General features: G+C 37.7%; 1 protein-coding gene across 1 annotated transcript; it reads left to right on the top strand.

Moving 5' to 3' along the window:
* The first annotated feature begins 12,182 nt into the window (after nt 1-12,182).
* LOC149250319 (phenylalanine ammonia-lyase 1-like) lies at nt 12,183-14,937 on the top strand. The gene has a single exon (XM_089459027.1). The coding sequence runs from the start codon at nt 12,432-12,434 to the stop codon at nt 14,814-14,816; it is 2,385 nt and encodes a 794-aa protein (XP_089315153.1). The 5' UTR covers nt 12,183-12,431; the 3' UTR covers nt 14,817-14,937.
* The last annotated feature ends 2,164 nt before the right edge of the window (nt 14,938-17,101 follow it).

Genomic DNA, 17,101 nt, shown 5'->3' with positions numbered 1-17,101 from the left:
ATTTCCTCTTCATGAATTATAAATGAACATTATAAGGTTTTCAATTCCCACCCTTTAAGGTTTTTGGCACTATGTGTACCACGGTGTGATCCTATTGTATTTACATGTTAATACCTTCTTCTAACATTAAGTCACCCTAGAATAAAGAGATCAGTTATCAAATTTATTAACATGAATTCCCGCGTGGTTTATGCAACAATTCTTATGTTGTCCTATTCAACCCAAACAACATTATCAATGCCATCTGTCAGGTAAACTTCTCAATATTGCTTGGTATTATAACACATGTATTCCAGATGATATGATTGTGACTTAAGTGATTGATTGATAGATCCCCATATTCTTTCACACAACCTCGATTACCAGTACCACATAGCCATTCCTATGGTTGAATCATCCTTATGTTTTCTGTTGCATGATTGGTTATCCTTAGAACCTTCTTGATGCATGCATGATGTTATTACTAGCATAAGATCCTTATATCATCATAAGTTGTATTAATGTGAAAACATTTTGGGTTTATCAAGAATTTGCTTATTAATTCAGACCATCATGTTCTGAATCTAGTGTACCATTCTTACTAGGCTGCTTTGAATTTCTCTAATGCATCAAGCACCATCATGTCTAATCTGCAAGTATACTTTATTCAACTAAGTAGAAACCCACTGATTATTATTCCCTTATCACTAAAAGTATAATTTTAAGATCTTCAATCATCCTACTGTAAGCACCTATTTGAAAGGTTCTTTTCTATGAGATATTAACAGAACCCCAATTGTATCTAAATGGATATGTTCAATAAGGTTGTGGAGTTTGAGGTTGCATATGTTTTCATATCATAAATTTGAGTAAGCCTGCGCTCTTAAGCTTAATAATGTCTTTCTACTACTAGCCCAGAAGCACCAGGAGTTGCTTTTACATCTCCATTATGTATTTACAGTAGAGGTACTTTTGGGTCAGTCCCCTTGATCTTCTTATTAAAATCACACCATTATTAATGCATGATGTCTTCTTTAATATGTATATAGTATGTTGTATTACATTTATGCACACTCTTCACAATCTCGACCCTAGTTTAGACCATATTAGAATGTACTTTATGCCTCTTGCATATCTCAGTTACGATATTGCTTTACTCAACCAGAAACCATAGGTTCCAAATTATGCATGTTTAATTAACTATGCATCATAACCTAGTACGGTTTTGTTCCCTCAAATAGTATGTATTTGGAGCATTTTCTTACTAAAATGATTCATCCATTGGAAAACCATATCCAAAGTGAATTACATCATTACCTACATGTGCACCAATCAACACAACAATATTAAATTGAAAGACAATTTTAAGATACCTAGTCTCATACTACACAAAAAGATTTGTCTTTCATATCTCATCCTTTCCTAGGATCTTTTAAGCGTAACTTTATTTCCCTAAGTTATGTACTTACTTAGAAAACATACAACTCATAATTTGATTTTGAATTGGGTAGAATAAGGTGATGACCATATTACTAAATTACCTCAATTAGTTTGTATTTTATTAAGCTATGTCCTTGCATAGAAATCATGCAACTCAAAATATAATTTTAAATATGAGTAAAATGATATGATGACCATATCACTAAAATCCATCAAATAACCATACTTTAAAAATCACTTATTCCCCACTATCATTTATTCAGAACTTTCATGTCCATTATCCTTTCTAGAGCTAGTGATAGTCTTTACTCCTCTTATGTCGAGGTGTTTAGTATTTTCCCCTACTCTAATTTCTAGGGTAACTCCTTAACACGAGTGCATGTAATTTCTAATACTCAATAAGTAGGCTCATAAAAATAAAAAAATTATGGTTGACCCTCTCTTAGTTATTGAAATAATCAATTTTGTCTTTTCTTTGCATTGCTCTTTTCTCCCCTACAATTCAACCTGACAGAAATATTTTTTTGTTCCAATATAGTTTTCTAGGGATTCTCTCTCCCCATCCAAGGACTTGAATATTTAACATAGCTGTAATGATTACATTCAACCTTGTACATTTATATAGATACTCAGAATTTTATTTAATGACTTTTAAGATAAAAATAGTTTAATATTTGACCTTTATGGTATCTAACAAGAATCAAATACACCACATATTTTGATTCTCTAACATACATTGTAAATTTCCACTTTGTTTCATCATAATTCAGTTTTTCCTATATGCAAGTCATACATATGTATGTAATCACATAATGAGTATCTTCTGCAACTTAGCAACTCTAAAGATAAAGTATTCATGTTTTTATGTTTTATGTATAAACAAAGTAACTCATACTCTTTTGTGTATTTCACTTTCGCACATAGTGCCCACATGTCATTTAATATGATAATGTCTGCTTAAATTAATTATGCACAACAATCTGAAACAATATCATTATCCTTAAGGGTAGTGTAATTTAGCAACTGTAGCACATATGTTAATGAGTTTATACATGTTTTGATGTTTTTCACATTTTAACAATATAAAACATGTGCAGCGTTGTCCTCATCAATACCTACAACTACCAATTGGTAATTGCTATGCCCTTGTATTACTTCCTACTCCATCACCACACTACAAATTTATATGCCATATCACAAATTTGTTTATTCCAACATAACCTTATGATTTCGGTCAATTACAGACCCATGCAACATAAATAGGAGCTATGATGGCTTTTTAATGAATGTAATGGAGACATCAAAAAGTGAATCCTATCCATACACAGTAAATCAGACATTGGACTATGCCGAAACTAATTAATATACTTCAAGCTTGCATCTCCATGTTCCATTCGTATTTTAAGACCTATCTTGCCAAATAAAGAGGTGGATAAGCAAGTTAAATTCAAAAATAATATGATACCGATTATGGGAGCCCACCAGGTGCAAGCGCTTGGTCATAACCCAATTGGTTAACCTCTCTATCTACAATCAATAATACCTTCCAACTAAATATGGGAGTTTGGAGAATAGTCATTCTAACAACAACCCAAAGTTTAGAGGAGAATCTAGTACTGCATGCAATAATAACTTTTTCCTAGCACTATTCTCCATTCCTTCCACCGAGCACTATTCTTAAAAACATACATTATCGATAACTCTTGGGTACCACTTGTAAAAAAAATTGGACTTCATAAGGAATACAACATAGTACCTTCTTGGGATCTGGAAATGTGTGTTAAGATAACACTATCCTTACCTAGATTTGAAGCAATGGAACACCGAATTTGGTGGAGAAGCCATTACACATCAATTTATTCCCTCACTAGTCTCTAGGTGAGTCTAGATACTCTTTGGTTGCTATTGTCATTGAACTAGCAGGCAAGGACATGAACTCGACACAAACTAAAAAGAGCAGGCTACCAAGAAAATTGGTGCAAGACTATGGCAGTGACAGCCATGCTTCTGATAAACAAAACAACAACGACTAGCTCGAAGGTGGAAGTGTAACCCTCCTTAGGGTCTAATTGGGTGAGGCATCGTCGTTCTTTCTTTGATACCCAATTCCATTATTGCTATGTATTTCAATTATCATTTGCGATTTAATGACGTTGAGATGAACAAGACGTCCACGCATTAGATAAAGATCAAACTTGAACTAAACATTTATGAAAGGTTATTATGGAGAATCTCCATTTTAAAAAATAGGAGGTCTCGGAAAGTGCTTTCGTTCTAACTCATCTTGCCTAGCCATACTAGAACTACTCTCTCTTGAGTCAAGTTCTACGTAAACCTGCAAGATCAACAAAGATATGTGTAGGGGTACTTTCTGAATTTCAATCCCTACACTTGGACGACCGACTTCCTACCTCCATGTAGAGAACAAAGGAAAGCCCTACTTATTAAATGAGGATTTCCTTAATGAAAATGATAAGCATCTAAGGCTAAGGAGATATTCTATCCATGGGAATGTAGGGATGAGCGTTATCCCATTGCATGCGTCCATAGAGAATTCGACAACAATAAGCTGATTCGGAAATAATAACTCACCGCACCTGCTCCACCTCCAAATCAGTGTACAAGTAAAGTAGAAAAAGCGACGTTGTGGAGTTAAGGTGTTGTTGCTACTTTTAAAGGTGTTGTTGTGTTTTTTTTGTAAAAAAAACACGTTTGGTCTTTCACGACCATCCAATCCCTATCCTCCGTGATTTTCATATTCCCACAAGTTGAGTATCTACATAAATATCCTACCATCAGATGCTTTGTTATAAAGTTTCATTGAAGGCACAAAGAAAAGAAAGCAAAAATGTCATTGATAAGCTCAATAAAATCAATAGAGTTCCTAAAGAATTGACAGAGCAAGACCTTCTGCAATAATGTAATTATTAGCATGAATGTCTTGACATCAACAATGATAGCACACTTGCAGTCAAATGCAATGCCAATCAACTACACAGGATTGGGTACAGAGACCATTTGTAGCTAGAGACGGAGACCACCGTATGTTGTAGTACTTCCCTCCTGTGGATGGCCGACTTCAGATGGAGCAGGGTGTGGTGAGGCCCCTCTGTCACTATCTCTGCGAATCCCTAGAACGTTTCAACTACGTTATCCTACTCGATTGGATTTCTCGCGTTCGCAATAAGCGAACGCAACTCCAAAAAATACAAGTGAGATAACTACTTATAGCAAGAAGCCTTGTAAAACATATCCATAATGCCTCCCAATTCCATTTATTTAATATCAAAATTCAATCATGTTGAAGAAATAAAAGTAGACAATCTCAATAATGTAGGTATGCAGCTAGCCAACCAACTGATATGCATAATGCATCAGTTTTGAGGTAAATTAGGAGGTGGTTGAAGAGAACAAACCCACCACCAGAGGCTTGTGATATAACTGAAAGCTATGTTTATATCAATAGAATACTTATGATGCTTCCTGTACTGAAACTGTGATATTTACATAGAATTCAACTATACCTTGGTATTACATTTGGAGTAAGAAATTTTCGATATTCCTAGTTGAAAAGTGTATAAAATATGTTTGTGATTTATAAATGAAACATTGTGTAGAGAATCTAAAGAAACCCAAAATTTGGCCTTCAGAAGACTAGAATGTAAAGAATGTGGTTTGAGTTTTTTCCTTGGATTATTGATCAAGGGGATTCATCCACTTGCAATCAATCAGAAGAAAATATATCTACTGGAACAGACGTACATTCTGAAACTCTCTTCAATTTTGGTTGTTTTCTCTACATATTGAGTAATTCATGGTCTAAAAAAATTACAATAACCTGAGCTCAGAATTTCTCTTACTTTTAAGAAATCAATATAGCATTCACATGGTATGGCTTCCAATTCCTCCTCCAAACTATTTAATTTCAACCTTAGGGCTTTTGGATTATTTTTCTTATAGATATTTTATAACTAAAACCCTTCAGTGAAACCTCTTATTTGTTTAGAACCTAAAGCTCATTCATACCTTACAGAGGTGGGTTGGCCCTTAGGCCACAATATTTGAACTTAGAGCTCTGATACCATTTGTAACATACCCCCTGAGCCTAATTTGAGAATTACTTACTAGGCTCTCATTCTTTAAAATTTTCTTTGGTTAAAGTTAAGATTCAACTGTCGTCACAAGTAATATTATTCTATCATTACATGAACAAATATTATTCATGCAACTATACTCATATTCTTAACAATTGAACAACATCAAAAGTAATGAACCATAATACTACATACTCCTTCTATGCTTTACTAGATCCATGATGTGGACTTTTAGATTCATTTATAAGACTTATATGTCAGATCAACCCTTAAGCATAATTTACAATTTGGAGAAAGGAATTAATCATGGCATGCAACCAATAAAATTCTTTGTTGACTCCACACAAGCATTAATGGAACATTATCTTGAGTCTATTGTAGCTAGCATGGCCATGAATCATAATCCTACAGGCATAGTCAAACGTGTTACTGACCTAACTCTTATGCAATATGCATAAATAGCTAAACTAGCCTCATTGGATGCAATTCCTATGACGCATAATGCATGGCATAGATAACCTGAACCATAGACTATACAATTTGAAGCATTACACCATAATTGTTCCGCATGCATCAATGTCTCATGCATAAATATTCGCCAACTTAAAACAAAGATATCACATAAGGTTAGAGGCATACTATGTTCCTTCACTACATTTAATGGTGATCAAATTTAGATTCAATAGATATCCCACACATCCGTATATGATCATCTCATAGACAAAGTTAGTATAGGAAATTCTACTTATGCATAGTGGTCACATGCAGATTCTACCATTAGTAACATGTGTCAGATAGCTCCTTGACCCAAGTATTAATAACCACCTACTATGCTTCCATTACTAACTCTACACTTGGATGCAATAGAAGTCACATGCATAAGAATTCAATCATTCTCATAAATAAAGATAACACAAACATCTAGACACTTGAGTTGAATGATTCCACAACATAAAAAGTAAAGAGTACACATACAACATATCCCATGCAAGTGAATCCAACTAGATTAGAAGAGAGAACACCACTTGGAAAACTGAGCACCACCACCCAACCTAGAACTGACTCTTCCAGTTCACCCCTGAGTCGAGAGTTCTTGCCATGGATCAACTGCTCCCCGTTGATCTCTACAATGGGTATTTAATACCCTCTTTCATGATATGGTTTCCATTAGTGGCATCCTGCTTTTATGGCTCTTTTTTATCCATTTGCCTAGGATTTTCCCAGAAAAGCTTGCCTTTCTCTCCCGCGATACTATTCCTCATAAAAGTTTGCTTTCTCTCCCACAAAGATTTTATGTTTTTCTAAGTAACTCAATGGATATTTATCTCCAATCCATCAAGCTTATCTAGAATTGAATCTAGAATCTTTATCATGAAATAATTATTCCTTCCCATTTAGCAATGATATTTGGCAAGAATCTCATCTCTTGGTGTCTCGCTTTTCCAAGTGATTAATTATTTTATTTATTTCATAAAGTATTTGCTTTTCTTGTTACACATCAAACCTAGCTTTTCTCAGTGTAGGTTAACAAAGTTTTACATACGAGGGGTGTTACAATCTCACCGCATGGGATTCCATCATTAAACCAAAATACTCGGATGAATGGGGTATATTAGACAGTAAGGTGTTTGGATGCTCACTACTCATGAATTCTTTTTGGCGAGCTCTTTTCAGTGGTGGTATCTGGGGTCGCATCATTGCTGGAAAATACCTAAGACACAAACATATCACATTTTGGATAAAACTTCAGTAGATTGGTATCAAGCGGGGGTCCTACATCTGGACAAGCTTCCAACGGATATTACCATGGTTTCTACTATGGGTGCAATGGAATTTTGGTAGGGGAAACAAGATTGTTATTAGTTTTGATCGGGTTGCTGGTTTACATGCATCCACATAGCTGTCACATGACACGGTGGTGGCCCTTCAACACAGGGGCTTCTTTCACCTCGACCAAACTATACACAGTTGGAAAGGTAATATCCCTACTTGGAAGTCAGCATCTCAGATTGGATTGCAGGGAGTCATTGCTGAAGAATGGAACCAATACATTCAGAACCTCATGCAAGCGGGATTATGGGGGAATTTGGAGGGCGACTACATTACATGGGATGGCATCACCCGAAATGGATTGATTTTTGTTGCAGATAACTATGATTTTATCACTCAACAATGTTATGAAACCAGCTCACAAAAAGATAGAAAAGATAGATGAACGTCTTAGAAATAAGCCTCTTCGAGGGGGCAACCTCCTTTACATTATACAAATGAACAATTCTTGGATGATACAAATGACAAGACCTCATTTCTATATATAGGAGCCTAAGGAGTCATAATATAATTAGAGTCGACATAACAATAATAATGTAAGGGCACAATAATAACAATAGTGGACTTCTATGGGGCACAATAGTAACAATATGGGGACTACATGGGCACAACAATATTATAAGGGGGTTGTACTAATAACAATAAGGAGTTACACTAATAGTATAGGGGCCTAACATGCCCCTCTCCTTCAAAAAGTGTTGTCATCAACGTTTGAGTAGTTCTTGATGCTTTTGTAGAAAATTCTTGTCCTCCCATGTGGAATCTTCAATGGGTAAGTTCTTCCACTTGATGAGATACTCTGAAATTGGTTGATTTCGTAGTTGTCGGGTTCTTGATTCTATGACTGCTCCAGGTTCCAATATGATTTTTCCTTCCTCTTCAAGTTTTAGCAATATTGTTTGAATTGGGATCTTCTGCAACTTTTAAATGAGTGGCCACACTTCTTCGTCCTTCTTCCATTCATCCCTTGCTTCGTTTATCCAATCTGGTTGGATAATAGAAATGGCGCACAACAATGCTTCCACATCCTCATCCTTTCTTGAGAGTGCATCTGCCACAACATTTTGCTTCCCTTTTTTGTAGATGATTTCAAAGTCATAACCCAACATCTTTGTGACCCATTTTTGTTGTTCTTCAGAGGATAATCTTTGTTCTAAGAAGTATTTAAGGCTATCATGATCCTTTTTTACCTTGAAGTGTCTTCCCATTAGGTAGGGTCACCATTTCTTAAGTGCATGTAGTATTTCTAACATTTCCTTCTCATAAATAGCTTTGTGCAAATACTTTCCCTTGATTGGACGACTTTCGAAAGCAATGGGTCTTTCATCTTGCATTAAAACAACACCAATTCCATTTCCTGAAGCATCACATTCCACAATAAAGGTTTTTGTGAAGTCTAGTGTAGCTAAGATCGGTGCTTGGAACATTGCCTCTTTAAGATGTTCGAAGGCCTTTGTTTCTTCTGGAGTCCATGAAAATGCATCTTTCTTCAATAATGTTGTTAGAGGTGCTGCTATTTTCCCATAATTCTTAACGAACTTGCAATAATACCCTGTCAACCTGAGAAATCCTCGCAAATTCTTTATGGATGTGGGGATTTTCCATTCCTTAATGGCTTTAATTTTGCTAAGGTCTACCTTAACTCCTTCATGAGATACAATATGACCCAGATATTCCACCTCTTGTACTCCAAAGAAACATTTGGATCTTTTTGCATATAGTTGTTTCTCCTCCAATAGTTATAGCACCCTGTCAACATGTTCAACATGATCCTTCCAAGACTTGCTGTAGATTAGTATATCATCAAAAAATACTAACACAAATTTTCTAAGGAAGGGTTTGAAAATGGAATTCATCAAACCTTGAAATGTAGAAGGTGCATTAGTAAGGCCAAAAGGCATGACCAAAAATTCATAGTGACCCTAATGAGTTCTAAATGTTGTTTTCGGAATGCCTTCAGTCTTCATTCTGATTTGATGATATCCTGAATGAAGATCCAACTTGGTGAAGTAAATGACTACACATTATGAGGATACAAAAATCAACATCTTTTTTAGCCAATTGATAAGTCTCAAACAAAAGGGTTCAATGATGAAGCACATTGAGGAGTTCCAAAAATTGAACATAAGGGTAAAAAATATTCCAGAGGAGCAAAGGATTGATGTCTTCATAGGGACTTTAAAGGATAACGTTCAACGCGAGGTTCGTTTTTGGTAACCTGATTCATTGGAGGAGGCATTCGAGTTGGCAAGAAAAATTAAAAGCGAAATTATTGTGACAAGGAGGTCTACCCCTCACAATTATTAAGATAGAAGGACATATCAAGAAGAAAAATGTTCAAAAAGTGAAAGATCGCATCAAGAAAGAAGAAATGAATCCGACCATATCTTGTAATGCATTGGCTAGAATTACCAATGCATCCAGTTTGATCAAAATTGGATTCTACAAGAAAGAGTTATGCACAATCTCCCAAGATGACCTGATTATATACCTTTTCAGAAGGGCGAACTTGTATGAAGTGCCACGTGTCCCTGTTTTGACCTTTGGATCTGAAAAATATGTACAAGAAACTACAATCCGTCCTCTTTCTGTAATTTCTTACGAAATTTCAATCTGATGCTCAGAGAGATAGTTATGACAATTTTCCCAAGGTGGCCTGTTTGGAATGTAATTCAGGGGTCTGCAAAAACCCTAACTTCCTTAGACTATATCTCCGAAAATATAGCGAGACAGGATCTGAAATTCAGAGCGAAGGTTCAGACCGATTTCTTCTCAAATGGGTTTTTTATTAGCTTCTAAAACTTCATAGCGAAATAGTTATAGCGGAAATCCCACGATGACCTGTCTGGAGTAGCAAAACCCTAGAACCCACAGCTCTGATACCAAATGTTATGAAACCAGCTCACAAAAAGATAGAAAAGATAGACGAATGCCTTAGAAATAAGCCTTTTCGAGGGGGAAACCTCCTTTACATTACACAAATGAACAATTCTTGGATGATACAAATGACAAGACCTCCTTTCTATATATAGGAGTCTAAGGGGTCATAAAATAATCAGAGCTGACATAACAATAATAATGTAAGGGCACAATAATAACAGTAGTGGGCTTCTATGAGGCACAATAGTAACAATATGGGGACTACATAGGTATAACAATATAATAAGGGGGTTGTACTAATAACAATAAGGGGTTACACTAGTAGTATAGGGGCCTGGCAGACAACAATTGGAGGTCCTCATAAAATCATGGTTTGAGGCTATCTGGCATATTAAAGTGCCTCTTAAGATCACTCTTTTTGCATGGCTTGCCTGGAAAAACAAAATCTTGACTTGGGACAACCTCTGCAAAAGAGGTTATGAGGCCCTTGGTAAATGTTCTCTTTGTGGTCTTGATATTGAAAATGTGTGTCATCTATTTTTTCTTTGTAGGTTTGCATCTCAGGTATGATCTCAGATCCTCACACATTATGGGCTTCCTATACACAACTTCACATCCATAGAAAATTGTTTGAAATGGGGACTGTTGGGAAGGGGAATAAGACCCTACATCCCTCTACTGGTGATTTGGGAGATCTGGAAATCCCACAACCATGTTATTTTTCGTGGCAGGTTTCACAACACTCACTGGACCATATCCAAGATATTGGCATGGCTTGACTTCATGGCACCTGCCCCATCCAAAGAACAGGATTTGTTGAGGCGCCTCATTCACAATCATATCTCTTTCCCAACCGAATTTTTTGATGGGGCAGAGAAGAATGGGAGATGTGGTTGTGGAGTTGTTTTATACATTGATGCAGTTGTTTCCTACAGGATACACTGGTATAGGGGTATGGGCACCAATACCCTTGTCGAATTGGTGGCTCTTTGGGGACTCCTCTAGTTTGCTGTTGAGAAACAAGTTTTGGTCATTCGCATTTACGGGGATTCGAAAGCCATTGTTGATGGGTTTTCTTGTAGATCACATTTCAACCCTATATTCCAACATTACAACATACAACACATATTCCACAAATCAAACTCTATGGTTGATCTCTTATCAAAGCGAGGGTTGCTAGATGAGGAGGGATATATGTTTGTTTCTTCTTTTCTTCATGGTGATGCACAGGGGGAGGACATATTTGCTCTTCCTTAAATGAATATTTTGTCTATGCTCAACTCATATTGTCATCTTCTCGTTTCTGTTCCTTTTTGGTACTATTTGGTCACTTTTGGTTGTTAAAAGGTTTCTGGTATATCTTTTGATATCTACCTCTTTTTGTAATATGCTTCTGTACTCACTATGTCTGGTTATATCCGGATGATGGTCTCATTGCTTTTGAAATATGAACTTTTGAATATGTCATGCACAATGTAAACTGAATTATCTCTAATAAAATTTAGTTGGTCTCATTGCCTTTGAAATATGAACTTTTGAATATATCATGCACAATGTAAACTAGATTATCTCTAATAAATTTTACTTCTATTTTTTTCTTCTAAATTAATTATTATTATTGGAATTGGGTTAATTTAAAAAAAAAAAAAAAAAACTAATCCTAAAAGCGCTTCAATCTAATTTTTGATAATAAAAATAGATCCAACACCATTAAAAACTCAAAACACCCAAAATCCTAAACTTAAATTTCCCAAAATTGCTAAGCGATTTTATCATTTAATTTTTTTAATATCAAAAGACAAACTTCCGAGATATTCCTTTAATTGGTTTGTTGGAGTCCACTGACGGCACTCCATTCCATTTTGGACAGTAGGGTAAGTGACGTGGAGGTCCTACCTGATTCTACCTACTACCCTATCCATCCATTCGCATATGGAGCCTTTCTCCGCCGCCCTCGCATTGAGCCTTTCTACGCCGCCCTCGCTCACGTACGTCTCTCCTTCCTCCTTCACTCTCATCCAGCGCCCTTCAAAGTTGACTGGGTCGCACAGTGCCACCCTCGACCTCACCGTATGTATAAGTACCCTACATTCATGCATTCTCTTCACCCGCTGCCTGTAACCTCCTTCCAGATATTGCAGAGCCTGGGTACTAGAGATTTCCTAGTGACATCTTTACTGTTTATCAATTTTTCAGTAGGCAGAGATCATGTCGTCATATGTGGGAGAAGAGAGCAGCAGAATGGAGAACATAAACGGATCAATGAGGTCCATGGAACTGTGCCGACCGCCAACGTTGCCTCTGCCGGGGCCTTTGGACGGGAAGAACCCCGACCACGTCACCTTTCCTACACACTGGAAGAAGGCGGCGGAGGCGATGCAGTGCAGCCATTACGAGGAAGTGAGGAAGATGATTAAGCAATTTAACGCAACAGGCAAAGTGGTGCTGAGAGGGACTACTCTCACAGTTGCAGAGGTGACTGCCGTGACGCGCAGGGCGGAGGTGAGAGTGGAGCTAGACGAGGCGAGCGCCAAGGAGAGAGTGGAGAGGAGCTACCAGTGGGTGGCCAAAAACGTTGCCAGGGGAACCGACACATACGGTGTTACAACTGGCTTTGGAGCCACCTCCCACCGTAGAACCGACAAGGCAGCGGATCTCCAGAAGGAGTTGATCCGCTTCCTCAATGCGGGAGTCGTGGGGAAGGAATGTTTGTGCTTGCCGGCGGAGTACACGAAGGCGGCCATGCTCGTCCGGACAAACACCTTGATGCAGGGCTACTCAGGCATCCGATGGGAAATTCTTGACGCTCTGAGAAAGCTCATGGACTGTAACATCACACCCAAGTTACCTCTCAGGGGAACAATCACCGCCTCCGGCGATCTGGTTCCCCTCTCCTACATCGCCGGATTGCTCACCGCTCGCCCCAACTCAAAAGCCCTCTCGCCCGACGGCCACTTGTTGGACGCCATGGAAGCTCTCCGGAAAGCCGGGATTCTGGAACCGTTTAAACTGCAGCCCAAGGAAGGGCTGGCTCTCGTCAACGGCACAGCGGTGGGATCCGCCGTGGCCGCGTCCGTCTGTTTTGACGCCAACGTGCTGGGCGTGCTGGCTGAGATTCTGTCTGCGCTCTTCTGCGAGGTGATGCAAGGGAAACCGGAGTTCGTAGATCCGTTAACCCACCAGTTGAAGCACCACCCAGGGCAGATCGAAGCCGCAGCCGTCATGGAGTTCCTCCTCGACGGTAGCGACTACGTGAAAGAAGCAGCGCGGCTTCACGAGAGAGACCCATTGAGCAAACCGAAACAAGATCGCTACGCTCTGCGAACATCGCCACAGTGGTTGGGGCCTCCGATCGAAGTCATTCGCGCTGCTACTCACTCCATCGAGCGGGAGATCAATTCCGTCAACGACAATCCGTTAATCGATGTCTCCAGAGACATGGCTCTCCACGGCGGCAACTTCCAGGGAACACCCATCGGAGTTTCCATGGACAACATGCGAATCTCTTTGGCAGCCGTCGGGAAGCTCCTCTTCGCTCAATTCTCGGAGCTCGTCTGCGACTACTACAACAACGGTTTGCCTTCCAATCTCAGCGGTGGCCCCAATCCTAGTTTGGACTATGGTTTCAAGGGCGCCGAGATCGCCATGGCCGCTTACACATCGGAGCTCCAGTACCTGGCCAACCCCGTCACGACTCACGTCCAGAGCGCCGAACAACACAACCAGGACGTCAATTCCCTCGGCTTGATCTCCGCCAGAAAGACTGCCGAGGCCGTTGAGATTTTAAAGCTGATGTTCGCTACATATCTGGTGGCCTTATGCCAGGCGATCGATCTCCGGCACCTGGAAGAAAATATGCGATCCGTTGTGAAGCACGTAGTTTTGCAGGCCGCAAGAAAGACGCTGTGCACTGCAGAAGACGGAAGCCTTCAAGACACCGGATTTTGCGAGAAGGAGCTGCTGCAAGTCATCGATCATCAGCCCGTTTTCTCGTACATCGACGATCCCACAAATCCATCATACGCGCTTATGCTCCAACTCAGAGAAGTTCTCGTAGATGAAGCTCTCAAATCATCTTGCTCAGCCGGGAATGCCGAATCCGATCACAATTTGCAGGCCGCTGAGAGCGCTGGAGCTGCTGGAATATTACCCAATTGGGTGTTTAGCAGGATCCCCATATTTCAAGAGGAGTTGAAAGCCCGTTTAGAGGAAGAGGTTCCGAAGGCGAGGGAACGATTCGATAATGGGGACTTCCCAATTGCAAACAGAATAAACAAGTGCAGGACATATCCCATTTACAGATTCGTGAGATCAGAGTTGGGAACTGATTTGCTAACAGGGCCCAAGTGGAGAAGCCCCGGCGAAGATATAGAAAAGGTATTTGAGGGCATTTGCCAAGGGAAAATTGGAGACGTGATTCTCAAATGTCTGGACGCTTGGGGTGGGTGCGCTGGACCATTCACACCACGTGCATATCCTGCGTCTCCTGCAGCGTTCAATACCTCATATTGGGCATGGTTTGATAGCACCAAATCACCCTCTGCAACGAGCGGCAGAGGTTTCTGGAGCGCCCAACAACAACAAGTTCTTTGATTTAACTGACTCTTAAGCATTCCTTCCTAAACAGCTTCTTCTTAGCAATAATGAATCTTTCATCTTCGTTACTTTGTAAAAGATGGGGTTCCTACAAAATAGAATAAATATTTTCGATCCACAGGGGAGACCAAACTTTTTGTGATCATTAGCGTTTTAGTTTCAAACTTTTCATGTGTCGTCAAACCAGAATTCGAAATTTTATGCTCAACCGTTCAGCGCAACTAACCACTGGAGCTCGACTCTCTCAGCTTTAACCATATAAATACTAACCGTTCTCGACAAGTTTTTCGCTCAGTAAGTCTTAAAAACTAAGCAAACTTCGACCTTGTGAGAGATACTTTGATCATAGCTACAAACCTGCCCCAATTATAAGAAAATTTTGAATTTAAATCAATGAAAGTTTTAATTACTGTAAGTATTCTTCTTCCTCCTCCTGATAATCGTTTGCCGTAAATGCCTCATTTCTAATAAAATATCAGGGGGTGTAATTACCTTATTCCTGCTGATCAATTTTGAAGGCTAAGTTTAGTTCGTTTAGTTTAATGGTTAATTACTGTTTATATTTTCAAGATCCCAACCAGAACCCAACTCGTCACTCAATTTAGAAAGTCATTAGCCTTATGTAAATTGTGTAAACCAATTGATTCATGTAAAGCTTAGTCTTCCTTAACTTCAAATTTTAGAAATAAAAGTTACCCCAAATAACCTTATAAGCCAACTTATTTATTTCTTTCTTTTTCAAATTCTTTATACATTAAACTATTATAAAACATTTTAATCTAAGAATTATATATGTTCTAACTTTTTATTAAAATATGTAAATTTATCGATACAATATTTAAATGAAATAGTATTATGTAAACGGAAATTATTTCTACTGCATATACCAAAGTCCTACTTCTTCAATCAGCCAGGAAAGGTCATATCTCCTTCGACATCAAAGCCCAAATGCGTTATGAAATTGATAATCAAAACATAAAACTGAGATATCCCTTTGACAATCCTCTATTCTTGTAGTTCAAGATTTTACATTCTACACTGTTTAGGGATTAACTGTTTTCAATTTTATTTATTTTTCTGTTTCATTCAATGAATATTGTAAATTAATATAGACAGATAATCTACCGTATCCATGCTTGTAATACAGAATTTTAATTTGTATATACAGACAATCGACTATTTTCAATATGATTGGAAATTTTCAGCTCATTATAATTTTAAATTTAATTAATTAAAATGGTTGGGAAAGGCATGAATTTATAATAAAGGAGTTGTTTTTTTGTGATTTTTTGGAAGTTTTTACGATGGGTTTTTTTTGTTAATTTTTTGTCAAATTTCTCTAAAATCTAGTAGAAATTTATTGAAATCACAAGCTTGATGGGTGCGTTAGGGGTTTTCTAGGGCACTGAATCCATATATACACTCAAGAAACTAGTTTAAATAACACAAATCAATATTTCACCTCAAATTTTTCCACCCACCTGAAAGTCCAAAAAATCCCACTAAAGACAACTCTTATAATAAATGTCTCACACTTTATCACATGTTAAAAATAAAATATAAGATAAAAATTAATTAAATTTTAATTTTATTTTAATTTTTATTATTAGAAAATATAATAAATAAATTAAACATATAAATATTAAGAAAAAATGAAATAATATTTCTAATTTATAAACAAATTTATTATGAGTTATCAATATTACATTCCAAAAAACCAAATTCACTCCATATAACACTAACACTCTTTCATATAACATTTTTTTAATTAATCAATTGTAATACTATGAATAAAATATGTATCTTTCCCATTTGACAACTTACTCTCAAATTGATAACAGATCCTTTCACGGCTTGCCTAATATGCCCAGGACTCCTTCCTGTGTAAACTTCTCTACATGTGGAAACAGAAAAATATTTCATTTTAGAATGTGAGGTCTTCAAAGACAACATTGAAAGTTATGTAGATATGCTGACAGCTAACTCTTGGAATAATCTATTTAACCAGGGTTTTGAGCATTTATTTTGATGCTTCACAGAAAAAAGATTAAATAGATCACGCAGATGAAAAAACAATCTGTCCTATAAACTAAATTTAACTTCATAAAAGTTAAAATAATTTCTTTCTTTTTTCTTTCTTCTTTTTTCTGATAGCACTCTACCATCTACCCAAAAACCTTCGGTAAAGCTGTCGTTGTCCACGCGTCTATGCTCTTTTTGGAAACCTCCCCTTTTTTATTCAGTTGAATGTGTCCTCGTCTCTTTATGGAACAATGACACAT

This window comes from Pinus tabuliformis, chromosome 7 (genome assembly GCF_031772625.1).
Source record: "Pinus tabuliformis cultivar Carrire ecotype Pingquan chromosome 7, CPIR1, whole genome shotgun sequence".
Taxonomy (NCBI): domain Eukaryota; kingdom Viridiplantae; phylum Streptophyta; class Pinopsida; order Pinales; family Pinaceae; genus Pinus; species Pinus tabuliformis.
This window is presented reverse-complemented; position numbering and strand designations above follow the sequence as displayed.

Excerpts from the sequence above, each read along its gene's own strand:
- LOC149250319 (XM_089459027.1), top strand. The coding sequence starts at position 12,432 with ATGTCGTCATATGTGGGAGAAGAGAGCAGCAGAATGGAGAACATAAAC.